Genomic DNA, 27,840 nt, shown 5'->3' with positions numbered 1-27,840 from the left:
TGGAGCGAAAAAACAAATCCAGTCGATTCCATCCTGAAGGGAATGCAGTTGTTGAAAACAGTTTACAACAGGGGTGTCAAACATACAGCCCGAGGGCCAGAACCGGCCCACCAAAAGTGTCCAATCCAGCCCAGCAGATGGGTTTAGAATATTGCAAAGAAGAAAAACTTACATTTTTGACATTTCACTGCATTTGTCAGTTTTATTATTTTATTATTACTGACAAAAACATCACGCACAGCATAGCATAATACACCTAAACAAAAATAATAAAATTATTCTATAAAATTAACAGTAAAGATCTCTTATTTATTCATTTCATTTCATCCAGAAAAAAAAATTCTGTTATATTACAGAACAAAAAGACCCTTTTTCTGTTAATTTATGCTATTATTCCTTAACGTGAAAGCCAAACAGCCGTCCTTGTTTTTCATAATGCAGAACAACAGATATATTTAAAATTGCACTTCATGTTCATAACACATCATCGTTTAAGCGCGTAGTTAAACTTCTTTACACTGAATCTAAAGGGCAAACAATTGGCAGTGTGTTTTTAAGACTTTATTAGGCAGTACTGTAGTTTCACTGGTCCGACCAACTTAAGATAAAATTACTCTCTATGCTGCCACAACACAGAGTTTGACACCCCTGGTTTACAATAAAATAAACTTCAACAGTAAAGAAGATTTTACTAAAGCTTTAAATTAGCTTAATTTTTTTCTTGTGATTATCCATGCATCAGTACAGACCTGCTGGCAGAAACATATATGCTTTCCAAACATAAGAACGATATTACAGCAGACGCTGTGTGCTGACACCTGTAACAGATATTCTCTGCAGTTTATTGCAGTGTCAAACCTGAAAAAATGAACCGTAAAGCATTTAAGTACAGTTAAGCATTCAACTACAGCTCTGATAACTAACCGATGAAGTTAAATTAAAATTACAAAGTCACGTGATCGTGATTTGGTCTAATTTGAGCTTTTAGCTGGAGCTCAATAATAAATGATATGTTAATAAATATAATAAACTTGAAAGAGCCAATGAGAAGAAAGCATATGTGCTGATAATAACGATGTTTATAATCGTCTTTGACAGCAGATTTGTCAGCAGAGGTAACCCGACAGAGGAGTCAGACTGTTTCTTATTAAGAGAAATCGTAAACAGCGAGCATACAGCAAAACTTCAAGATGATCGAGATGATCAAAGGCAATCATGCCGAGTCCACACACACACACACACAGACACACAAACACACAGTGCTTTCAGATAAACTGCCGGGGTTTCTGTGGGACGGCAGCAGCTGAAGCCAGCGTCTTGGCTGCTTCTTTGGCCTTTTCTGACGCGTCCTTCACTGTGTCCCTGAGCAGCCGCTGGGGCGCCTCTCCTGTGGGAAGAGAGCGAGGGTGAGGCGGGAGAGAACGAGGACGACAGGCATCAGCAACACTGTGAGATCCTTGCTGAGATCAGGATGCTCACTGACACTTCTGTGGCCGATTTTCTCGTGACTTTCATGATTTAGTAGCTTGAGAAGTGTGCTGCCTTTTTTTGTTCTTGTTGTTGTTTTCGGAGCCACCCACAGGAAACAAGCACACAGAAACACACGCCTTCAAAAATCAAAGAGAATACTTTTACTACAGTGAAGATAAAGTGAGCTCCTCTCCGTGCACTTGTTAACTTTTACCAGATAGTGCTCACTCAGTTCAGCGCTGTTACTAAGTCAGACCTAATGATCACAATTGTGACTTTCCTCTAACAGTCATTAAAGGTAAGGAAAGGTAAGGTGACACATACAAAAAATAAATACATATCAACAAGGACCTTTCTAAAAAGGCTTCACTGAATAAGTCTGCACTCTCATCTGTATGCTGTCAGGAACAGCCTCATACTGGATTTAGCGCCAGGGGCTGCACAGTCTATTTGTGTCTGCCCTGACTATGAACCCCACAACCTCGTGTGAGAACAACAACCTGAGTCACAAAAAGACACAGTGATCCCCCCCCACTCAAACACGAGATGATAAGGAGATACATTTCCTTCAATTCTGCACTTTTATTTTTTTAAACCGAGACGTAGATATGAAGTGCGAGTGTGCGTTAGCGCTGTCAAAGGGAAAGGGCTCTTTGTGTGTCTGAACGCTGACAATAACAGCGGGGAGGGACTCCTTACGGTCAAAAACAAAAGTCTCTCACGTTTTTTCAAGGCAGCATTTTTTAAACAAAGCAAAAATTGCTTATTGGATTTAAATGTAGTAAGCAATATTAAAAAGAAAAAAAATCCAATCAGCAAACTATAGTAAAATTCATATCAGCAAAGATATGAACTTCTGGAGACGTGTGGTACTTTCAGATACTCGCATGCCAACTGTCTAAGAAAACATGTTTTGTATCCCAAGATTGTATCTTGGATCAAATCAAATAAATGCATAATTATAATAAAGGTCAATCAAATGGACCAATATGGCAAGGCCATGATGATCCAATAGGTAAAGTAAATCCTTCAGACAACAATTCTGATGGCTAAAGAGCCAAATGGGACAGGCGGAAAAAGAAAAAAAAAAAAAAAAAGTATTATTTTGTATTTTGTCTGTGAAGGTTCTCAGTCATCCAGGTCATCGTAGTCAAAGGCGCTTGCAAAGAAAAGCGTCTGGACTTCTTTAAGTTGCTTGAAGACGTTTCACCTCTCATCCGAGAAGCTTCTTCAGTTCTAAGGTCAAATGGTGGAGAGTCCCAGATATAAACCTAGTGGGAGTGACCCCCCACAGAGGGACAAAAGGACCCCCTGATGATCCTCTAATCGCCTGAGCCAAGGTGTGAAACTGGGTGTGGGTCCCAATCAGCCAGAGTTTCGGGTGTGTTCATTGTGAAACCTGGCCCCACCTTATCATGCGAATTCCTGAGGTCAGATGGCCCAGGATGTGAGTGGGCGTTAAGGCATCTGGGAAGGGATCTCAAAACTGGATTATAGATGGCAGAGAGTTGGTGTCGTAAACCCCCGCCTCTGTTCAAAGATGGTCGCTCACAGTGGACATAGATTGCTTCTTTCACTCCTCTTTCAAACCATCTGTCCAAAATGTGAACATTGGCATCCTCGAAAGAGTGTCCTTTATCCTTAAGATGCAGATGGACTGCTGAGTCTTGTCCTGTGGAGGTGGCTCTTCTGTGTTGTGCCATGCGCTTGTGAAGTGGCTGTTTGATCTCTCCAATGTAGAGGTCTGAGCATTCCTCGCTGCACTGTACAGCATACACCACATTGTTAAGTTTGTGTTTTGGCGTTTTGTCTTTCGGGTGAACCAGTTTCTGTCTGAGCGTGTTGCTGGGTCTGAAATACACTGGGATGTCATGCTTGGAGAAAACTCTCCTGAGTTTCTCTGATACACCGGCTACATAGGGGATGACAATGTTGTTGCGTCTGTCCTTCTTATCCTCCCTCGCTGGTGTCTGGTCTTCTTTTCTGTGCCTCTTTGCTGACTTTAAGAACGCCCATTTAGGATAGCCGCACGTTTTGAGTGCTTCCTTTACATGTGTGTGTTCCTTCTTTTTTCCTTCAGGCTTAGAGGGAACATGTTCTGCCCGGTGGTGTAGGGTCCTAATTACTCCAAGTTTGTGTTCCAAAGGGTGATGGGAGTCAAAGTTCATCCTGAACCTACACAACCCAGAGAAGAAAACACACCTGATGCCAGTCAGGAGAAATGGGTTAAGAACTTTTCAGACAGGATTCTCACTGAACCTGAAAAGAAAGTATTAGCCAAAGGACTCAATTTTGCCATTTCTCCACAACAGTTGCCCATAGTGGACCTCATCACAGCCACAGAATCTGCCATACGGATTAATAAATCCGTATGGCAGATCATGGGGCGATGACTTTACCTACTGAGCTATCCCTGCCCCTATCACTACTCTCCTCAGTGACAACAATACCTACGAAGCCCTAAAGCGAGACCCCACAAGCAGCTACAAAAAGAAAGTTATAGCTTGCCTTCAAGACTTTGAAAAGGACAAAATTATTGACCGCCTTACATATCACCGCCTTTACCCAGGGGATGCCATACCCTGCATCTATGGACTTCCTAAGATCCACAAGGAAGCTGTCCCACTCAGACCCATAGTCAGTAGCATAAACTCAGCCACTTATATTGCAAAACACCTTGCTACCATCCTTGCTCCTCTCGTGGGGAACACCCCACACCACATCAAGAACTCCACCGACTTCACCGACAAGGTCCAGAAACTTACCCTGGATCCAGATGAAACCATGGTGTCCTTTGATGTAGTCTCTCTCTTCACTTGCATACCCACCACGGAGGCCGTGGAGACTGTCAGAAAACGATTACAAGAAGACAGCTCCTTGGAGGACAGGACCAACTTCACACCCGATCAGATCTGCACACTGTTAGACCTCTGCCTCACCACTACATATTTCAAGTACAACGAAGGCTTTTACAGACAAAAACATGGCTGTGCCATGGGCTCCCCCGTGTCACCTATTGTAGCCAACCTTTACATGGAGGAAGTGGAAAGGAAGGCTCTTGGCTCTTTCAAAGGAAGAGTACCCAGCCACTGGTACAGATATGTGGACGACACCTGGGTCAAAATCAAGACACAAGAAGTGGAATCCTTCACTGCGCACATCAACGCTGTGGATAAAAACATCAAGTTCACCAGGGAAGACACAAAGGACAACTGTCTGCCTTTCCTGGACTGCGCTGTGCACATTGAAGAGAACGGCAAACTCAACATCGAAGTTTACCGGAAGCCCACACACACGGACCAGTACCTCCTCTTTGACTCCCATCACCCTTTGGAACACAAACTTGGAGTAATTAGGACCCTACACCACCGGGCAGAACATGTTCCCTCTAAGCCTGAAGGGAAAAAGAAGGAACACACACATGTAAAGGAAGCACTCAAAACGTGCGGCTATCCTAAATGGGCGTTCTTAAAGTCAGCAAAGAGGCACAGAAAAGAAGACCAGACACCAGCGAGGGAGGATAAGAAGGACAGACGCAACAACATTGTCATCCCCTATGTAGCCGGTGTATCAGAGAAACTCAGGAGAGTTTTCTCCAAGCATGACATCCCAGTGTATTTCAGACCCAGCAACACGCTCAGACAGAAACTGGTTCACCCGAAAGACAAAACGCCAAAACACAAACTTAACAATGTGGTGTATGCTGTACAGTGCAGCGAGGAATGCTCAGACCTCTACATTGGAGAGACCAAACAGCCACTTCACAAGCGCATGGCACAACACAGAGGAGCCACCTCCACAGGACAAGACTCAGCAGTCCATCTGCATCTTAAGGATAAAGGACACTCTTTCGAGGATGCCAATGTTCACATTTTGGACAGAGAGGACAGATGGTTTGAAAGAGGAGTGAAAGAAGCCATCTATGTCCACTGTGAGCGACCATCTTTGAACAGAGGCGGGGGTTTACGACACCAACTCTCTGCCATCTATAATCCAGTTTTGAGATCCCTTCCCAGACGCCTTAACGCCCACTCACATCCTGGGCCATCTGACCTCAGGAATTCGCATGATAAGGTGGGGCCAGGTTTCACAATGAACACACCCGAAACTCTGGCTGATTGGGACCCACGCCCAGTTTCCCACCTTGGCTCAGGCGATTAGAGGATCATCAGGGGGTCCTTTTGTCCCTCTGTGGGGGGTCACTCCCACTAGGTTTATTTCTGGGACTCTCCACCATTTGACCTTAGAACTGAAGAAGCTTCTCGGATGAGAGGTGAAACGTCTTCAAGCAACTTAAAGAAGTCTAGACGCTTTTCTTTGCAAGCTCCTTTGACTATTTTGTATTTTTTAAAGTTATTTATTTTCATTTCATTAGTTCATTTTTTTTAAATTAATTAATAAATTTTTAACTTATTTATCTAGCTGCCAGCATTGCTGAAACCATGTTAATAAAAAAAAAAAAATCCACCCCTGTGTGCGATCAAAATGTCAGAAATATTTCAGCATTCCCGTCGTCTGGGTTTACCCACACTGCCTGAACGTTAAAGAGTCCTTGCAGACTACAAACACGGGTGGGAAATAACCTTCCGGTCTGTTTCTGTGCTGTGGCATTTCAGGTGATTTTCATTCATTATGTTATGAAACAAATACGGCTGTTTACATTTAGACATCTCAGGACCTGACGACCTCTGAACACACCCTCATCAGTCCATCTCTCTGTATGTGCTCTTAAATAGCAAACTAACACATAACCATAGATTTCTCCTTTACACTGACAATTTCCCTAACAAATGAACGAGGTAAGGACAAACCTTTTTGACTAAGAAAATCGAATTCATCATTGTGTTTACCACCAGAATACAACATATGCTGAAATCCTTCTAAAAGTGAGTTTTGCCACTCTGTAGCCGTTTCGGTAATGCCTCTGGGCCGTTATTTTGAAGGTGTGCGTGTACAAACAAAGACTGAGCAACAGTGCTTAAAAATGCTCTCATAAACGCTCTGCTCACATTGATTCTTGCTTAACCCATATGGAAAAGATATATATAAATCTTATAAAGTTTGTATCTGTCTTGTATGAAACTTGTATGTTTTGGATACTTACTAAAAAAATATATGAAAGTAATGAGAAAGTGGCCACTTTCATGAGTAAATCATATAAGTTTTTACTATTTCTTTTCCATATGGGAAGATAAGGCTGAAAAACCTTCCCTCTGCCCCAAGCTTACACTTCTCTTCCAAACATGTAGAAGAAGTGTAAGCTTATACAGTTGGTATGAAGTGACCCAAAGGATACATTGTGTTGTTTACATCAAATTCTATTGTCCAATTTTGGTGAGCTTGTGTAAATTGTAGCCTGAGTTTCCTGTTCTTAGCTGACAGATTGCACCTGCTGTGGTCTTCTGCTGCTGTAATCTATCTGCTTCAAGGTTGTACATTCAAAGATGGTCTTGTGCCTTCTCTGGTTGTAATGGCATAACAACATGGTATGCAGGGTGCTCAGCTGCGAACAGGAAAGTACTGCAGAGGGTCATCAACACAGCCCAGAAGATCACTGGCTGCTCTCTGCCCAGCCTGGAGGTCACTGCAAACTCTCGGTACCTCAGCAGAGCTGGCAATATCATCAAGGACCACTCTCACCCCAGCAACCAACTGTTTGAACTATTACCGTCAGGCCGACGGTACAGGTCACATAAAACCAGGACAAACAGATTCAGGGATAGCTTCTTTCCCAGAGCTACCACCGTAGTAAATAAGCACAAAAACAATTGAACCTATTCCATACCGTCACTGTCATTATATTATGCTGCTATTCATACTGTCATTATATTAATGCTGCTATGCTGTATATATTGTACATACTATTGTTTGAGTACTTACGATTGTTTTTTTGTACTTTTTATATTTTACATTTATATTTATTATTGAAACTTGCACCAAGGGAGTGGCACTCCAATTTCGTTGTACATAACCCCTAACCCTGTACAATGACAATAAAGGCTATTCTATTCTATTCTATTCTAATGAGTGACAATTTGAGTTACTGTCGCCTTCCTATCAGATCCTATGGCTCCAACAAGGCAAAACTGCAGCTCACTGGACATTTTCTCCTTTTCATTCTCTGTAAACGTAGAAATGGTTGCGAAAATCTCAGCAGATCAGCAGTTACTGAAATACCCAGACCGGCCCATCTGGCACCCTCAACCACGGCACATGTAAAGTCACTTAAATTCCTCCTCATAATGATGCACAGCTTGAATTTAAGCAGGTTATCTTGACTGGGTCTAAATACCTAAATGGCACCCAGCTGCTTCCACGTGATTGGCTGATTAGATATTTGCATTAACAAGCATCTGAACAGGCCTGCCTAACAAAGAGTCCAGTGAGTGTGATCTTCTCTACATGAAGGTTTGTGCCAAATTTGATGAAATTCCTTCAGTGGTTGATGATGACTCAAAACATCACAACCGTATTTAATTCGTTTTAAAATAAGAATCACATCAGAATCAACTAAACAACACATCTACTTCTATACTCTAAACTACTATTTAGATCACTGTTGCTCAGACAGGGTAAAAAGTTACTGCCTCAGCTACGCTGTCTACTCTGTGCAGCAACATGTGACAACCCCCGGGCAACGCCTGGGATGGCAGATGGATGCCTCAGTCCTAGCACACTTACCATGACGCTCAGCCTGATGCCGATTCCTGTAGTGGCATCAACAAAAGTGGCAACAGGACGGAATCACACAATCAAGACACACGTACGCTGCATCAGCACAACACACAGTTTGGAACAATGTAAATATTATCTTATTCTTTGGGGTTAAATTTGACTTTCCACACTTAATGTACAAATTATTTGAGGTTATTCGTAGTGCGCAGACTTACAGTACTTTTAAAAAAAAAATCCCTCAAATGTGAACATTTTCAGGTTTAGCTGGTGTCCTATTATTTTAAACTAAACCCTACCCAATATGAGAAACTGATAAATCAACACTAGAAAAAGTGACTCATCTGCAGATGGTTCATCTCTAAGTGTTGTTGTTTCTTTAATACATCTCTTCATACATCCCTCATTATGATTTACTCTGTTAAACTCTCTTTATGCAACACTGACTACCTAAATTATTTCTGTCCAAACCTAAATTAGGAAATTGTGCCATTTGTGACTGTAGCTGTCATGGTTTCACATCCCCCCGCCTTTTATCACATGGCACGTGGAGGAGTAAGATTTCTTCAGGCTATTTGTCAATTATGTATTTTCAGGATGCTGGGAAGTTTAGTGTTGAGTCCAGAGTGGCAGGGGTGAGCCCCTTCAGGTTGTTATGACAGCAGTCCTGTGTTTCTGGGGCGAAAAGAAAGCTCCATTTCCTGTTTAAGTTTTCCCCCCTTCCAGAAATGGCAACAGTTAAAAATAAGCTGTTTTGTTTTCCTCTGCTTTTCCTCCTGCTCTCTGCCCTGTTTCAGCTGGAACACACATGAAGTGTACATACCCTGCAGGTTGGACAGCGCGTATTCCAGCCCCTTCATGGCCTTCACCTGGTTGCTCTTGAAGCGAGCCAAACCAAACTCCTGTGAGAAGACAGAACAGGAAATGGCTTTACACAGGGGAGATTGTCTGGGAAACAACACCGTCTTGTCACTGCAAGTCTCTGGGGATATCCAAACAAGCCTGGCATCTTCCATATTTAATGATTCCAATTTAGTAGACTTATTTTTTGTTTTGTTTTTTTGCTGTAATTTCACTTCTCCCACTACTTTATTTTAGCATGAGCGCTAAAGTAAAGATCTGAAAATTCAGGACATCGGCCTCTAGAATGAAAAGAATTGCATCTATTCTATCTGAACCGCCGTAGAGTAGATGAAAGCAGACGAATAAATGCTTCTAAGAGTACTCATATCATTCCTGTGCTGACTGACATCTAACTTACCTAAAGGGCAGATGGGCTCTTACTGAAAGAAAAGAATTCATTTACCGTCTTGTGTCTATCACACAAAGGAAAGCCAGAGTACAGACTGTATATAAAAGTTGGGAGAAGCAACCATGACATCGCTGTGTGGTTTGTGGATTATTTTTTTTGAATTTGCAGATTTAGCACGTTAGACATTTATAGATGGTTAGCGCAAACAGTTGATCTTACTAAGAAACTAAGAAAACGGCACAATAAATCTTTATTCTGTTTAGTTTACTAAACACGGGATCATAACTTCTTTTAAAAAGGAACATCATGATTTGAATTTAGCAACCAAGTCCAAAAATGTAGGAGGATAGTGCTTACTTTGAGCTCCTAAATCAAATAAGAAGTCTGATTGTTTCCTCACAGAGGTCTGCTTGCAGCTACATGAGTTGCCCTCTGCTGGCAATGAGAGTGAATGCAGGTCTCAGGCACATTTATATACAGTGGTTTTGGCTGGGGTCTGTCTGTACCTGAATGGGTTTGGAGAAGCCATAAATGCTCGAGGATATCCACGCCTCACGTTTCAGCTGTGTGGTCGCTGGATGCTCCACTGAGCCTTGGAAAACACAACGCTCCTCAACAGACTTGATTGGGAAAGAAAAGTGACAGCAGGTTATAATAAACTAAGATGCAACTCAACAGATTTACTATGGAAGTCATCATTTCAGGATTTTAAGTAACTCGTGGTCTTGGCAACAAGATTTCTGGAGACGTAACTTCACTAAAGACGATCTTTCTTTCTGCAAAAGCCTTTGAAGGATTTGAAGAACTGTTTTTGTCTCAACACCTGCACAGAACTACCATGTCTCAAAATGTTTTCCATATTTTCCCATGAAGCCATCATGTTTCAGACTGCAGCAAATTAAAAACACAAGCATCATCAAGTATGTTGCAACGTAGTGCAGTTTTCATTAAAGTTTTAAGAAAAGATCATAAAAATATAACATTTAGTTGTGTGTATAAATGCGTGTGCGAAATAAGGACCTCTGTCCTTGTGTGAACTGATTTCTTTATTCCTGTTATTGTCTGTGCCAGACTCTGGCAACCCACAGTACTCTACAACACCTGTAACCACAACAGTGATGTGATGTCAGACCACATTACTTTCCTTATATCATGGCAGCAAGATGACAGCTTTGACAGAAGTCCTACACAGTTTCACATGTAAAAAAACAAAACACAAACAACACATACCTACTTTCACAGCAACTTCAGCAGAAAAACAAGCAGAGTCAAGTGAAAATTTTAATTTCTCTCCACCACACAAGATCACAAAGGCAATGATGATTAAAACCCATCAGGAAAAAGGCATAACACAGGAAACTGGCTGCGTGTTGATTAGAATCTCTCTGAAACAGCTCAACAAGTAGACGGCAGGAAAAAAACAACAACAACACAAAGCCTCACCATGAGAGTTGTGTGGTTGAGGTTCCAGGTGTAGGTGGTCAGGCTCTTGTTCACTGGGTCCACGATGGAGTCCTCGATGATGTACACAGAGCGAGACATGCCGGCGGGGAAGAGCCGCTCCGCCCAGCGAGGCAATCGATTGGTCTTCATTAGAAGCCGTCTGGAGAGGAGCCGGTGGTCTGCTGTTACCTCCCGGTACACGACGTCCTCCGTGAGAACATGGGTGCTGGGTGACACAAAAACACACAGCCACATCACCTACAGGGTTACTGTGAGGCTTCTCATCTGTTTCTAGTGTATGTTCAAAGAGTGCACCATCATAATATACACCAAAAGAAAGAAGAAAAATATATGCAAGTAAAATATTCTGATGTCGTCTAAGTCAGGCATAAAAAAAACAAGAAGCACATAAACCACCTGCCCACCTCGATCAGCCAAACTTAGTTTTGCTTCTCTGATACACTGTCTCAGTTCTCAATCTCACTCAAGACTGACAAGCGTATTTTTGCTTGCGAGCCTCCAAAATTGAAACAATATACAGGCATCACCTGCACGACTGCCTAGTTTTGAAGAATGATTAAACAATACACTAAAACATTGCACTACATAATTATTTACATTTTCTAAACCACAGTTCAGCAAAGTTAATGTAATTCCTACTTTCCAACTAGTGAGGAGATCAGGGGAAATAGAAAGCATTTAAAAGATATCACACAGCATTCAAATGTTCACTAAAAGTAAAAGCCAGCAATGGTAATCCCAAAGTCAAAAAGGACTCGTTTTTTTGGCACCTTAATTTTTAGTAGCAAATTTTATGGCTCTCCATGTGACGGCTGAAGGAGGACTGACATCTGAAGGCATGCTGCTAGTGTTTTCTAATGAGCACCTTTGATAAAATACTGATTATGAGAATGCTGGAGTACCTGAATGGGTTTGGGTACCTCTGCCAGAAAGCAGAGACAACATGGTCCCATGTACTCCTGATGTCGGTGCTGCTACAGAAATACTTGACCATTTTTTTTTTGATGGTGTGCAGGACGGTGTGAATCCCAAACCCTGAGGTCCCTCGCTGTGATTATACAAATCAGTGAAAAGTTTGGTGCTGACTCCATCCACAGTCTGTGGTGATCCTGCAAAAGTGAAGGGAACAATGAGTAAAAAGGTTACGCGGATAAAAATGCTGAATAAAGAGTATTTTACTGCTGGGTGGGATGGACATGGTCAGCACCAATAGTCAGATAGGCTGTGGCATGTAAACGATGGTCAGTTGGTAATAAGGGGCCCAAAGTGTGCCAAGAAAGTATCTCAAACACTATTACAACTTCAACAGTCTGCACCATTAATAAAAAGCAGGATGGATCCACGCTTTCATGTCATTTACACAAAACCTCTGATCCTACCATCTTAATGTCTCAGAAATAGAGACTAATCAGACCAGGCAGCATTTTTACAAGCTTCTATTGTCCAATTTCAGGAAGCATGTGTGAATTGTGGCCTCAGTTTCCTGTTCTCAGGTGATAGGAGTAACAGCTTGTTCTGCTGCTTCAGAGCTTGATGTAGTGTTGGCTCTTTCGCATATCATGATTGTAACCAGTGTTCATTTGAGCTGCTATTGCCTTCCCATCAGTTGAATGTTCTCTGACAATCATTCAGACCTGCAACCAGCTCACTGGATATTTTCTCTCTTTTTTTGGGCTTATTCTCTATAAACCCTAGAGATGGCTGTGCAGGAAAATCCCAGTAGATCAGCAGTTTCTGAATGCTTAGAGCAGTCCGCCTGGTACCAACAACAACGCCACATTGAAATCACCTTAAACTCCAGCAGGTCATCTGGAGCATACCTGCCGGCCTAAATGCACCGAGCTGCTGCGATGTGATCAGTCGATTAGCTAAAACAATGTGAACAGGTGTATCTAATAAAGTGGCCGGTGACTTTATGTTTTTCGATTTTGTTGTATAGACTTCAATGGGTCCCCCAAATATCCATTTTTTTCCAATTACAGCACCAATAAAACATTTTTGAAACCACCATTTGTTATCTTTTATTGACTTTTCACATTTTCATAGCTCAACATGACGTAAGTCCTTACGTAATATACGCACGTCACCTTGACATATGGTTGGCTGGTTATCGTTACCGTTGGTTTGCTGGACAGCTAAGAGCTATCAAGTTAGCTTCCAGAAACCACTTAATTAACCACATAATTCAAGTGATTTACCTCTAAATGTTATACTGAGCTTAAGTAAAAGACCGGTTATTTCACAGCTTAATGTTAACTGAGTTCAGAGTTTGACAGGAGGTTTACAGCAATAATACCGCACTTCAAGTTTCGGTAGCCTCCCGTTCCGTTAAATGGCCACTAACCGAAATGTGAAACATTCCGGAAATAGTATAAGCAAGCTTACCTGTAGTTGCTGCTACTTTAATGCTAGGCTAATAAATATTAGTTGTTTGTTGAGCCTAAAGCCAACAAACTAACTGATGTTAGCTAGTTATATTCATAGTGTCATATGAACCCGGTCAGCCAGCTCCGAGTCGTAGGTCGGACCGTTTTACTGTAAAGCCACTTCCGGTTGTCGTTTTAAAGTAAAAGCTCTCACAAACATTTCTCTTTTCACGCATTGGAGACTGCTGTGTGATACAAAGACCTGATGGCTAGTCCCGAATTTTGAACCTTTAAAATATATATATATTTAACGAGGAACCTACAGTTTTCATAAAAGTACTCATGAAATACTTGTATTTAGATTCCCATCGTGCCTATTCTTGCCTGCTGGTGTTCTAATTTAAACAGTCAGCTAAAATAAACATTAGCTGCATCCGTTACAATGTAGTAAAGACACTTATTTAATTCTAGAAAAACAGTGAGAAGATGAAGCCAGTGAACAGTTTTTACAGTTGTTCACTAAACGTCACTATGAGACCACCCTGCAGTAGGATATGTATGGTTGCCCATTATATCATTTCACACTCCTTGAATTTGTCCCAGACCAACAAATTGCCAAAGCTTCTGCTTTCATGGAGATGTTACACTTGCTGATGATCAGTGAATGCATTGCATCAGGAGCACCTGGCTGCTACTTTACTCTCTTAATTCCTATGGAAGCAGTAAGAGTGCACTTGGGTTTTTTATTTACAGGGCTGCAGAGAGTCCTGTGATAACTTTCTTTTTCACGTGGCTGTGGTGTTGTTGAGCTCTCTCTGCTCAAACTCACATCCCAGTTTGCAAACCAGACTTTTAGAAATCATTGTTTTTTTAATGCTCACATGAACTGTGGAGTAGCCTAATCAAGACACTGTCCCTTTAAAAGGCCCGCTGAGGCTTCACGTCAGTCTTGTGTTTTATTTTGCCATCTAGTGGGCAGGATGAACCACAGACATGACAGTACCAGACATTTAAATTATTGATGAAAATCTCATTAATTCAGGTTTTCATTCTATTCTGGTCACTTTGAGGCTTTTGTCACCCACAAAACCAATTTCTGGATCAAACTATTCACAGATATTTGCAAGGAGGATGTAATGTGACAGAAGAGCTGGTGCAGGGATTACAGTCTCTGCATCAGTGTCAGGAAAACAAAGGAGATGATCATGGAGATAAGAACGATCCTCAAAGGGCTCCTGGCAGCAGCCTCCCAACAACTACAGACATGTACATAAGCAGATGCTGGAAAGAGCCTCCTGAAGCTTAAAAGACACTACTCACCCAGCACACACACCGTTTGTCTCCCTCCCTTTGGGAAAGTGGCTGCAGAGCAGAACCACCAGACTGAGGGACTTCTTCCTGGAGACTGTGACTCTGCTGGCCCAACCCAAAGGTAACAAACATGAGAAAACACCTGTGTCTTTGTAGTATCCACCACACACATTTAAAATTTGTTTTTTATTTATACTGTGAATTTATCATCTATTCCTGATTTCGGTATATATTGCTATTGTGTGAGCCCGCTTTTGTTCCGCTTAGAGCTGAGTGCAACATTTTGTTTCACTACTGTCATTGGTCCTCCAGTAACCAGTTCATGCAGCAGGTGGCGCGCTATAATACACCACAGAACGATATGTGTCCCATTTCCGACTCTTCTTCTTCGTCGGTGCACTTTCCTGCAGAGGGAAGTGTCCTCCATGGTGTCATTGTAGATCTTTCGAGGTTGAATATTAGTAAATAAGAGATGTCTGGGTACACACCAGACCAAAAGCTCCGTTTCGAGCAGATAACGAAGCTCCGGAGGCAGTGGCTGAAGGACCAGGAGCTCAGTCCGAGGGAACCCGTGGTACAAGCTAAACCGCCTGGCCCTGTCGCCAAGTTCTGGGCTGGTTTTCTGGAGCCCAAGAGCCTGTGGAGGGTTTACGTGAGTTCTCGTACACAGCTGATCCGACGACCGCTAATAATGACATTTACAGCTGGAATCAAACCGAGCGGTTTATCTGCTACTAGTAGCGTTTCATTAAGGACAAGGGCCAGGGTAGCTGTTTATTGCTAACGTGGTTGGCCGCGTTTACTTTGCAGGCTTCATGCCACACACACACAGACCGCATCTACTACAGCTTATATTGTGATGTTGTTCTATGTCAGTGACACAATCTAAGGTTTTCCTTGGATTATCTTTAGTAGATACAAGAACTAAACTGCCTCAACTAAGCAGAAAATACTCTAAAATGTATTTTTTGTAATGGATTCTTTGTTTCCTTGCCACAGAATAGCAACAACAAACAAACAAACATAAAAAATTAATGCTCAAATTGTAATTTTTAAGCATGGTGTCAGTAAAATCTGTTGCTTCAACAATACCTACTTAGTTTAAAATATGCACTATAGTTTAATGCTGGAGAAAAATTATGGTTTGATTGACTCACCAATAAGTTTACAGACAACATTTTAAAAGTGACTAATCCATACCTATGCTATTAAAAATGTTGTGTATTATGCATTGTTATGACCCTGACGAAGGCCATAAGACATAGCGGAATAAAGGAGAATAAATAAGATAAGATAAGATAAGATAACCTTTATTAGTCCCACACGTGGGAAATTTGTTTTGTCACAGCAGGAAGTGGACAGTGCAAAAGTTATGAAGCAAAAATTAGAATACAATAAGAATAAATACAGTACACAACTGTACAGAATAGAATAAAATAAAATACTATATACAGTAGAATAAAATAAAATAAATATACAATAAGATAAAAATAGAATACAAATACAAATACTATATACAACTGAGTAAAAATACAATGATGACAGAAAGGATTATTGCACTTAGTATTATTGCATATGTATGGATGTGTGTGCTTGATCAGTTAAAGTCTTTATTATGGAGTCTGACAGCAGTGGGGAGGAAAGACCTGCGAAATCTCTCCGTCCCACACCGTGGGTGCCGCAGTCTCCCACTGAAGGAGCTGCTCAGTGCTGTCACAGTCTGCTGCATGGGGTGGGAGATGTTGTCCATCAGGGATGACAGCTTAGCCGCCGTTCTCCTGTCACTCACCACCTCCACTGGGTCCAGAGGGCATCCTAGAACAGAGCTGGCCATCCAAATCTGTGCATCCCTAGCTTTTAGAAAATGTTGATACAAGGGTAGTCACTGCAGAGAACTTTACACAGAAAAGAAAAGAAAGTCAAGCAAGACAGAATAAATGTGTGTGTGAATGAGAGGAAAGCGGGTGTAATGGTGAAGATGCTAGAAGTAAAGATGGTGAAGGTGAATGGGCAAGATAAGATCAGATTAAATTATAGAAACAACTCAGGTTAATCAGTTTGGAGAGGTTCAGATGGTTTGGGCGTGTGCAGAGTGTGGCTTAGTGGATATATTGGAGATAAGATGTTGGGGGTGGAGCTGCGGTCTTCATAATCTGTAGAACACTGAAAATCTTTAGGCCCTTTATCTAAACCGTATATCACATATTCCACGTCTTTAGCAAAAGAACAAACTCAGTCCCTGTAAACATTATGATTCTGTATGTTCTTCTCTTTACTGATATTTGTTTGTCCTTGCAGACCTACAAAGCGTACAGAGGTGGAGTTTTCACATTAACACGGCTGCTGATACCCGCTTGGATTGTTCACTACTACGTGAAATACCATGTTGCTGTAAGTTTCCACATTTGATCATTTTTATTTATATCTAAGCCTTTAAATACAGGAGATGGATGATAGAGCCATAATATGAAGTTCAAGAAGATAGCTATTTTTTTTTAAAATTGTATTTAATTTGTTTGATAGTATGCAACCCAGGTAACTTGAAAGAAGAAATGGTAAATGGTAAATGGCCTGTATTTATATAGCGCTTTACTAGTCCCTAAGGACCCCAAAGCACTTTACATATCCAGTCATCCACCCATTCACACACACATTCACACACTGGTGATGGCAAGCTACATTGTAGCCACAGCCACCCTGGGGCGCACTGACAGAGGCGAGGCTGCCAGACACTGGCGCCACCGGGCCCTCTGACCACCACCAGTAGGCAGCGGGTGAAGTGTCTTGCCCAAGGACACAACGACCGAGACTGTTGGAGCCGGGGCTTGAACCGGCAACCTTCCGATTACAAGGCGAACTCCCAACTCTTGAGCCACGATCGCCCACGAAAAAAAACAACTCTAAAATGACATCCTGTACTTGTGTACAACTTAGCTTAGAGAATAACTTCACAAGGCAACTAAAAGAAAGAGTTTTAAGTTACAGACATGCAGTATTAACTTATTCTTGGCCAAACTAGAGAACCCTGCACCTTGAATTTCGTTTGTAGATGGAGATCATGTGACTGATTCGATCAGAATGGGTAGCATATTAAAATTCCGTGTCATTGTTCCCTACAGCAAAGGCCGTATGGCATTGTGGAGTTGAAACCCAAGCTGTTCCCAGTAAGTGTGACCCATTTATTATTTATTACTTCCAACAGTTAACTTTTTTTTGTTTCTCACATAATACCCCATTTATTCTTCATATATTTGTATAAATGTAACTGAATGTTACCTTGTTTTACCATAACTAATACTTTTTTTGTGCTTAGGGTGACACGATCCTGGAGACGGGTGAAGTTGTTCCAGATCTCCCAGAGACCCACGGCCATCATTGAAGAGGAAATAGTTCAGCTTTTTCCTTGAGTTTCTCTTGTAAAAAATTCTGTATATGTGATTAAAATACTCAAAAGTTATGAGTGTGAGCTTGACTTAACAGAATAAATTAGTGATAGTGTCTTAGTAGAATTCCATCCATCCATCCATTGGCTTCCGCTTATCCTTTTCAGGGTCGCGGGGGGGCGCTGGAGCCTATCCCAGCTGTCATAGGGCGAGAGGCGGGGTACACCCTGGAAAGGACGCCAGTCTGTTGCAGGGTCAACACACAGGGACAGACAACCATTCGCACTCATATTCACTTGCACATTCACACCTAGTGGCAATTTGGATTATCCAATCAACCTATTCCCACAAGTTGCATGTCTTTGGACGGTTTTAGTAGAATTTTTTTTTTGTTTGTTTTTTTTAATTGTGCAGTCAGTCGATCAGAGTTCATTTTTGCAAACATGGCCATGTGCAGATGAACACTTGAAAGATGCCTTTAAAAAAAAACCTTGTGACCATGATAATGTGACAAAGATGTCACCTGGGATTTTCAAATTTATACCAAAAGCGTATTTACTTAAAACCTCGACCTCAACTTAAAGATCACATGTGAAGTTTTCTGAAAATCATGTGAATGCAATAACTCAAGAAGAATAAGATACCTAGGATTTCTAAATTCACGCCATAAGTGCATCTAATCCATAAGTGTATCTACTGCACTTATGGCATGAGTTTTAAAGAAAGTCATCCTTCTCCGAAATGTTTTTGCATAGGTTTGCTGACAGGCAAAGGGCACTAAGAATATAATTGTAAATATGACGATAGTGCTTGATATTATTGTGAAGGGCGCTAATTTCCCCATCCCCCCCGAAGCCTGAAAATTGAACTTTTATTGTGAAGGAAGTTAGCGGAAGTTCCTCATTGAATTCACGGTCTGTTATGGAAGAAAAGGGGGTTCATAGTTCTGTCAACAGCCGCTTCAGGACTGATGGCCATATAGAAATTAATGTGTTTCCACAATAAGGGGAGAAGTAATCAGGTGTCACCGCATTCGTGGCTGTCTGAAGGATTCAGAGGTAATTATTACTTAACTTTTCTCGAACGTCCCGAGTAGCCACGGAGTTCCAAGCTTTGTAACGTCCGTAGCTAGCCTGCTAACTTGAGCTAACCTGGTCAATGTGTGCTCAAGTTTGAGCACACTATGTTTTGCTAAGTCACGTTGGTGTTTATGTAACATTTCATATACCCCAGGGGCTTGTTACTATATATGTAACAGCTCTTAAAGACGATTTTTAAGTTACAGTGTCTAGATATTATTCAACTTCTCCAAAAGGAAACACAAGTGTTGTAGTTGCTATGCTAACAAAATGATAAACAGAAACAAAGTGGGAAAACGGTTATTGGGGGCATTCCGGTGTATAGATTTTATTCTGTGACATGTCTGTCGAGATTATCGATGGCCAAGAAAGACATTTAGGGGCTGTGTAATATGTATTTTATCGCTCATGTAGCTCATAAATAGTTGTTCCGAATGGCTAATTGTAATAATATTACTGTTAACAATATCGCTCGCCATGTTATCCTCAAGCAAGCACCCATTCCTGTTGTTTGTAGTGTTTTTTTTAACCAACGTTTTAGTATAATATAATAACATGTAGCCCTACCAGTATATCAGTGCTCAGACATGAGCCTGCCACAGATGTGCCATCGTCATGTGTGTATATGTTGTATGATAGGCAACAAAATGAATATTACAGAACATAAAGCAGAAAAAGTTGTGTGGGTGGTGTTCTTATCTTAAGTCAAATTCATTAATAGACAAACAGTAACCTTATCGTGTACTCTTCCCCTCACGACCCCACAGGAGTATCTCGCCATAGCGAGATATTTATATTATTTATTAGTGATGGTCATCAGGGAAAGACAAATGCTTTACATGCTTTTAACATTGTAGACCCACCACTTTTCATGCACCAGAGTTTGAATTGGAATAGTCCTCCAGAAATAATGACACTATTTTCTGGAGAATTGATTGGTCAGGAGGAGGTGATCTCTGATCTTGCTCTGGAACTGGTTAGGTCTGCAGTATAAGTTACTATAGCAATGTTCCCCTGGTAAAGAAGTGAACTGCTTTCATAGTACAGAAAACCCAGATTTAGCCCTGAAGTTACATGGATAATCTTCAGCACCTGCTTTGTAGGGGGTTCTGGTCTATGATGACTTACAGCTGAATTACAGATGTAAAACACAATTAGTTTGTTATTGAGGCCGCAGTTAAGTGTTTCTGTACTACATTTAATGAAGACATGCATGTGGTGTTTTGTAATGTTCGTTTTAGCCAATGTGAGGATAAGATAAGATAAGATAAGATAACCTTTATTAGTCCCACACGTGGGAAATTTGTTTTGTCACAGCAGGAAGTGGACAGTGCAAAAGTTATGAGGCAAAAATTAGAATACAATAAGAATAAATACAGTACACAACTGTACAGAATAGAATAAAATACTATATACAGTAGAATAAAATAAAATAAATATACAATAAGATAAAAATAGAATACAAATACAAATACTATATACAACTGAGTAAAAATACAACGATGACAGAAAGGATTATTGCACTTAGTATTATTGCATATGTATGGATGTGTGTGCTTGATCAGTTAAAGTCTTTATTATGGAGTCTGACAGCAGTGGGGAGGAAAGACCTGCGAAATCTCTCCGTCCCACACCGTATAGAACAGGAGAAAACAAATAATGCTGACCAGTACAACACCCCACCTCTTTTACCGTATTTTCACGACCATAAGGCGCACTGTGCTAAAAGGCGCAGTCTCAGTTATGTGTGCCCTTACTGTATTTAACACACACATAAGGCGCACTGGACCATAGGGCGCATACAAGTACCGTATGCGTATTTAAAAATAAAGCGGGAGCAAACCTGAATTCGGTACCTTACTCACATTTCTATTGCCGGTAATCGTCATCATCAACAACACACAAGCATACAAGTGTGCATATTTAAAAATAAAGCAGGAGCAAAACTGAGTTTGGTACTCACATTTTTATTACCAATAATCGTCATCATCAACAACACACAAGCATACAAGTGTGCGTATTTAAAAATAAAGCAGGAGCAAAACAAAGTTTGGTACTCACATTTTTATCATCAATCAAACCCATCGAAGTCCTCATCCTCTGTGTCTGAATTGAACAGCTGCGCTAAATCTCCATCAAACATGCCAGGTTCACTGTCTTCACCGTCAGAGTCACTTTCCGTGCCGTGCGGCTCCTCGGAAACGATGCCGGCTTTTGCGAAAGCTCGAACAACAGTGCCAGCAGACATGTTAGCCCAAACATCTACAATCCATTGGCAAATTGTGGCGTAACTCGCCCGGCGCTGCCTTCCACTCTTAGTGAAACTGTGGTCTCCACCGGTCATCCATCGCTCCCAGGCCGCTCGCAGCCTTACTTTGAACGGGCGGTTCACACCGATGCCCAGCGGTTGGAGTTCCTTTGTCAGGCCTCCCGGAATGACAGCAAGCTCACAGTTCATTTGCTTCACAAGTTTTTTCACATCGGCTGTGAGATGGGCACGCATAGAGTCACAGATCAACAGCGATGGTGATGCGTGGAAAAAACCACCTGGTCTCCTTACATACACCTCCCTCAGCCACTCTTTCATCATTTCCTCATCCATCCAGCCCTTTTCATTTGCCTTAATGATGATTTCTGCTGGAAACTTCTCTTTAGGCAAAGTCTTTCGCTTAAAAATCACCATAGGCGGCAGTTTCTGTCCATTAGCATGGCAGCCAAGCACAACAGTAAAAGAAGACTTTTCATACCCCGTTGTGCGTATCGCTACCGTGCTGGTCCCCTTCTTCTCCACAGTGTGACTCACCGGGATGTCAAAAGTGAGCGGGACCTCGTCCATGTTTGTGATGTGGCTGGGCTGGATGTTTTTGTCGCCGATGTGTTTGCTGCAGTAGGAGCGGAAGATGGCCAGCTTTTCCTTATACCGTAATCCGCTGGAAGTTGCTGCGCTACCGTAGTCCTGGTCCGGATGGAAAAATGGCACCGTTTCATAAAACGAAAGCACCAAGACGGACCTCCTTGGAAATGTTCAATGTTCATCTCTTCAGCTAGTGAAACTGCTTTTAGCCGAATGGTGACCGTCGAAACGCTTCTCCCGCTCGCTCTTTGCTCGATGATCCACCGCTCGAGTCTTTCCTCCAACTCGGGCCACCTCGCCTTATGTCCGCGGAAACTCAGCTGCGTTTTCTTGACCTGCCGGAGCTTGTTTTCCAGCTTCCTCCATTTGCGAACCATCGATTCGTTAATCTTAAATTCTCTCGCCGCTGCTCGATTTCCATGTTCCTCCGCGTAGCTGATGGCCTTCAGTTTAAACTGTGCTTCGTAAGCGTGTCTCTTTGCCATTTTCAGGGTTGTTAAAACAACGATGTCCTGCATAATGCACATACCTGTTCTTTTATACAGGTATGTGCGATTGTCCCGGTATATACGATCAATGCCCACACTTCACCCTTTAACGTTCTCATGGTGTTCTCTACTACGTCCTCCTTACAACGCTATAGGGCGCGCCGCACTTTTTGAAGAAAATCTAAGACTTTTAAGTGCGCCTTATGGTCGTGAAAATACGGTATCTCTAAAACATGTAAATGAATGACAATATTGTGAAAAAGTGAAGATTAGGGACATCGTAAGTGGCTAACAATTGTATGTTGAAAAAACTTTTTTCAGTGCAGCCATTTTTACCCCAACACCGCAGGTAAACACAGATGTTACTGATCACATCGATTAAGGCTTTGGCCTGACTAGAACAGAAGCTTCATTAGTGGCATTGCTAACACCTGTGGCTGCTGAAAAAAGGTGTTTACAATATGTGTGAAGATATATTTGTAACTTTAATGTTTTCAATGTTGAACCTGACAGAAACCAAGTGAAGTCGCACAGTGTCAGAAAATGTTATCAATGTATAATGTAAAGTGAGCCACTCAATAACATCTGTATAAGTCACAGTGTAATCAAGTGCATAAAAGTTACATTCTTGTCCTCTAACAGTGTTTATTATAAAGTCAAACTAGTAAAGTTTAGAGCTCCATGAATGCCTTTTTTGGGTAAATGTATTTAACTATTTTTCATTTTCAACGTGTTTTTGTTATCATGTCAGATCATGTCAGCAGTCAAGCTCGCCCTGCAACTGAGCCAAAAAAATGGCAGAAAAAGGTCCTCCGAAACAAAATCTGCAGAGGTGTCACCCGACTCCAAGTGCCCCATCTGCTTGGACACATTCAGCAACATTTCCCGCCTTGACCGCTGCTTGCACAGGTTCTGCTTCCGCTGCATTCTCGAGTGGTCCAAGAATAAAGCAGAGTGTCCGCTGTGTAAACAGCAGTTTAATTCAATTTATCACAGTATAAAATCAGAGCAAGACTTCAAGACTTATGACCTGCAGCCAGTGGACAATGGCTCTTTTGGTTATTTTCAGGGAGTGCGGTTTAGATACCGCACAACTCTCACCGCAGCCCATCGACAGTTGAGAGGAAGGATGTCTCTGGCTCCTGACATTGGTATAATATCTGAAGGCCCAACAAATTCTTCCCAACAGCGGCCAGACCGTTACATGCGGCGCATGATGATGAGGCTGGCAACCCAGAGGAGAGCTGCAAGGGAAGGCAGGGCGGTGGCCAGTGTCCGAGAGCAAGAAATTATCAACTTTAGACGGGAGCTGTACCGACGGGGGGTGAGGGTTCGAAATGTTCAGGATGGTGGCCGCTCCCGAGACACCTCAGCGGAGTTTTACAGAAGAAATCCAGCCTGCCTTCACAGACTGATCCCCTGGTTGAAAAGAGAGCTGAATGTGCTATATGGAACCCATGGCTCTTTGGGCAACATGGTTCAACATATCATCATGTCACACATTACACGATATAACATGGAAGACGGAGCTATTCAGGAAGAGCTCAGGCACTACCTCCACAGTCACGCAGAGCATTTTATGCACGAGTTCATCAGCTTCGCAAAGTCCCCCTTCAACATGGAGGCATATGATCAGCACGCTGTCTACGACTGTCCGGCGCCTTCCTCAAATGAAGACAGCAGCTCCAACTCATCAATAATCGCTATCTCAGAGGATGAAGACAACTCTACAGGGTTGAACAACCCAGATGACTCCACATCTGCTTTGAGCCTCTCGTTGTGGGATGATGAGACACCTGGGCCGTCGTATTCTACGACAGCAGAGCAGGGCAGGACAGAGCATCTGTCACTCTTGGACTCAGACTCTGACAGTAGTTTGGAAGAAGAGACGCAAGAGTTTGCGTCACCACAGCAAATGAGTCCTCATAACCAAACAGACCTGACTCAGGGCAAACGCAATAATGAAGACTGTGTATCCTCTGACAGTGATGACTGTGTCATTGTGGGTTTTGTTAAACCAACAGCAGATCGGACTCCTCAGGTGGTTCAGCTTTCCTCTGACTCTGAGTGGTCTGCTGACGATACTCAAGAAGTGCCTCTTCAGCCTCAACACATTCGATTCACCAGTAGCAGTCCTGCAACTCTACATAGCAGTGATCGTAGTGGGGCTGGACTATCAGAAAATGTAGACACAGATGATCGTCACCACTCAAGTTCAAAAGAAAGATCAAGCAAGACGTATAAGAAGTCAGACAGAAAAGGTCAGGGTAGAAGATTTGACAGCAAAGAGAGATCTAAGGAGAGGCACAAATCAAAGGACAGACACTATAGGAGGAGGAGGTCAAGAAGTAAAGAGCGGAGGCACTCTAGCAGAAGCCCGGTGATCTCCCACAGCAGTGTGAGCACTTATTCCACTGAAAAAAGTTATTCTTATTCAAATGGCAGAGACTACTCCAGGTGTGACAGATATAAAAGGGACAGTGATTACACCTACCAGTCATATAGCCATTACAGCCAAGAGAGAAACGATAGTGGGCTCCATTACACACAAAGGCACTCGTACTATTACAGCAGCCGCAGATGCTCAGGTTTCCGCTCTCGCTCCAGTAGCCGCGACAAGGATTTACGGAGACGGTACAGGAGGCGCTCTCGATCCAGGACTTATTCCAGCAGCCGCTCCCCTTCTGCCAGAAGGAAATCTCATTATGACAAGCCTGGTGGGAAGAGGAAGTACAAAAAAAGACATTTAGAGGACCCCTCCAGTACCACAGCGTTTAACTCCCATGCAGATGGTGACTCCTCTGCATTAAGAAAACACAAGAAAAAAAGCAAAGAGAAGCACCGTAAAAAATCCAAAGAGAAGTCTAGAAAGACCAGCAGGAGTCTCAGTGTGGAGCTCCTCAATGAGGAAAAGGCACATGAGCGGGGCAGGCGTCACCATAAGAAAAAGAAGAAACACAAGAAGAAAAGCAAAAGGCACAAGAGCAGCGAACGCACAGAGAAGCGTTCACCCACTATCATTACCATTGATAGTGACAGCGATTCATTTGCTAATGACAGTATCACTCAGGCCACTAATGCTAATAATGATAAGCCCGCAGACGATAGGACAGATGACACAGTAGACACTACCTCTGCAGATACACTGTTGTAATCCTATATCAGATTTTTACCCTCAGCTGCTGCCACCATTTTTTTTTTTAAATCACAACAGTGTTCAGTAGGGTGAAAGCACATATCACATGTTTGCTATAGTGATATTACATTGGACACTGACAAACTGATGGTATGATGTATGCACAATGAGAAAGATGACCTTTTTAGACCTCCATGGCCTGATTTAAAACAATGCTTTTATATCTGTTATGTGCTACTATGTGTAAGACAAATGGAATAATATTGGAAGTGTCGTCTTTTTGTTGTTGTTGTTGGTTTTTTGTTTTTTAAGAGTCAGTTCTTACTCTGTATTATGTGCTGAGGGTCTCTCAGGGTTAATGCTGATTACAATTTGTGCTGCCATCAGTCGGCTATAATCTGGAGACAAAAGAATATAATGTTTTGATTTCAAAATAACTTCATTTGTATTGAATTTTATTTCTAAATAAATTGTAAAGATTCATTGTGTGTCAGAGAAAAAGAGCATAATTACCAGTCACAGTATTTCCCCCCTTTTTTTACTGTATTACGTTACAGCTTCAAACTCAAGCAAACAGTATAAAACAGGGCAGATCCAAGATGTGAATGGAGAATGTACGTAAAAGTACATTCAATTTATAGAAAAAAAAAATTGGTGGTGAAATGTTTGTAATGAATCTGAAAACATGCAGTAAACCACAGAAAATGATAACAATTAAAACCTTTATGAAGGTACTTAAGGTATGTGTTATTTTAAAGGGTTGTAAAATAATAATGCAAAACAGAAATAAAGTATTCAAACACAAAATCCCCATATTACATCTCAAGCTTCAAATGGAGTGGACTACAATATTCTGGTGAACTGAATTGTCCTACTATGTAATAGATGAGATCTCTGTTTGTCTGCAAACTCCTCCCACACAATCAGGAGTTCAACAATGAGAGCTGGCACACAGGTTACATCATTGTTCCCCTGAAGTTTCTTGTGTTTCTTTATCAGATGCTATGGCATCACTATATTGCCATATGTAGTAACACTGTAACACTTCATAAAACCATTTGATTTTGTGATAACATCTCATTAGTTAATATTGAATATATTTGTTGATGACACTTTAGTTTATGCAGTCAAGCTTACTTTACATAGTGACTATACCGTCTAATGTTGGATAAATACCATTCTAAAATCACAGTTTATCCAGGACACTATTTTATGCATTTCTGTCAGGTGCTTGTTATTCATGTTTATTTGTATTTTTAGTTGTGTGAAAAGGAAAATTTCACAGGACTCTCCCGTCATGGGAAATATTAAGCATACCTAATGAGTAATGTTTCTGTGTGACTTCATCATTTTGGCCCACACTTTGTTCCTTGAGGTTTGCATGCATTCATTTATACACTGGTGTCTTAGTGGTCTGCCACAGCGTTTCAGTCAGGTTGAGGTCTGGAATTTGCACACCTTGATTCTTTTCTTTTTCAGCCATTCTGTTGTAGATTTGCTGCTGTTCTCACTGGCTTGCTTCACAACAAAATTTCATCCAGGCTTTAAATGTTGGACAGATGGGGTCACATTTGACTTGAGAATACTTTGGTAAACAGAGGAGTTCATGGTCAACTCAATGACTACAAGGCGCCCAGGTCCTGTGGCTGCAGAACAAGCCCAAATCATTACCCCCTACATCACCCCACTGACACTTGGTATGAGGTGTTTGTGCTCATATGCCATGTTTGATTTCACGACACAGGTCACTGTACATTATTATGGTCAGACATCTCCCCTTTGGTCTCATCTGTCCAAAAAACGTTGTTTCAGAAGTTGTGTTTTTTAAAGTTGCAAACCTAAACTATGCTAAAATGTTTGGTTTAGAGAGAATAAGCTTTTTCCTGGTAACCCTTCCAAACAAACCATACTTGTTCATCCCTTTTCCAATTTTACTCTTGATGAACTTTAACTTTTAACATGGCAGTTAAGTGTGTAGTGTAGTCCCTGTAGAAAAGTAGATGATTTTTTAACCTCATAGGACCTGGCGTCCACATATGTGGACATCACATTTTGGGTTATTTAGACCAAAATACTCAATTTTGCTCTACAAGGCCCTGATATTCACTTACAAGGACATTATACTGCTACTGTTCTATCGAAAATTTAAACGAATATCCTCATATATGGCTCTCATTTTTCTTAGAAAAAAAAAATCAGGTAATTCTTTGTTTTTACATTCACCAGGTCTCAGTATGCCCAAATATCAAAGAGAAATTAAAAATGCATGCCATGGAAGGTCTTAGGAAGTTAAAATAATCTCTCCGAGCACTGCATGTTCTGAGCTTGGGTGTAGCCTTTGACGTTCACTCCTATGAATACTGGG

The 27,840-nt window shown here is 41.6% G+C and overlaps 3 protein-coding genes across 5 annotated transcripts; 2 read left to right on the top strand and 1 right to left on the bottom strand.

The window, feature by feature from the left end:
- Positions 1-373: 373 nt before the first annotated feature.
- Positions 374-13,374, bottom strand: LOC146630461 (PRELI domain-containing protein 1, mitochondrial-like). 3 transcript variants are annotated; one of them, XM_085356923.1, is made up of 6 exons: positions 13,244-13,374; positions 11,761-11,967; positions 10,838-11,063; positions 9,901-10,014; positions 8,966-9,044; positions 374-1,387 (listed from the first exon to the last, which is right to left on the bottom strand). In XM_085356923.1, the coding sequence occupies exons 2-6, from the start codon at positions 11,850-11,852 to the stop codon at positions 1,266-1,268; spliced, it is 633 nt and encodes a 210-aa protein (XP_085213049.1). In that variant the 5' UTR covers positions 11,853-11,967; positions 13,244-13,374; the 3' UTR covers positions 374-1,265. The 3 variants fall into 3 exon arrangements, with proteins under 3 accessions (XP_085213049.1, XP_085213050.1, XP_085213048.1); XM_085356924.1 differs by lacking the exon at positions 374-1,387 and adding an exon at positions 1,515-1,607; XM_085356922.1 differs by lacking the exon at positions 374-1,387 and having other exon boundaries at positions 6,616-9,044.
- Positions 13,375-14,935: 1,561 nt separating this feature from the next.
- On the top strand, positions 14,936-17,983 carry ndufb6 (NADH:ubiquinone oxidoreductase subunit B). Its single transcript, XM_085355863.1, has 4 exons — positions 14,936-15,187; positions 16,834-16,926; positions 17,655-17,699; positions 17,849-17,983. The coding sequence occupies exons 1-4, from the start codon at positions 15,008-15,010 to the stop codon at positions 17,912-17,914; spliced, it is 384 nt and encodes a 127-aa protein (XP_085211989.1). The 5' UTR covers positions 14,936-15,007; the 3' UTR covers positions 17,915-17,983.
- An 863-nt stretch (positions 17,984-18,846) lies between these two features.
- On the top strand, positions 18,847-25,998 carry toporsa (topoisomerase I binding, arginine/serine-rich a). Its single transcript, XM_085355862.1, has 2 exons — positions 18,847-18,976; positions 23,091-25,998. The coding sequence occupies exon 2, from the start codon at positions 23,094-23,096 to the stop codon at positions 25,491-25,493; it is 2,400 nt and encodes a 799-aa protein (XP_085211988.1). The 5' UTR covers positions 18,847-18,976; positions 23,091-23,093; the 3' UTR covers positions 25,494-25,998.
- The last annotated feature ends 1,842 nt before the right edge of the window (positions 25,999-27,840 follow it).

Source organism: Diplotaxodon limnothrissa, linkage group LG6 (genome assembly GCF_057381915.1).
Source record: "Diplotaxodon limnothrissa isolate DT_005_m linkage group LG6, D_limnothrissa_male_GT1.1, whole genome shotgun sequence".
Taxonomy (NCBI): Eukaryota; Metazoa; Chordata; class Actinopteri; order Cichliformes; family Cichlidae; genus Diplotaxodon; species Diplotaxodon limnothrissa.
Note: the sequence above shows the minus strand (reverse complement) of the source record. Positions and strands in the feature narration are given on the sequence as shown.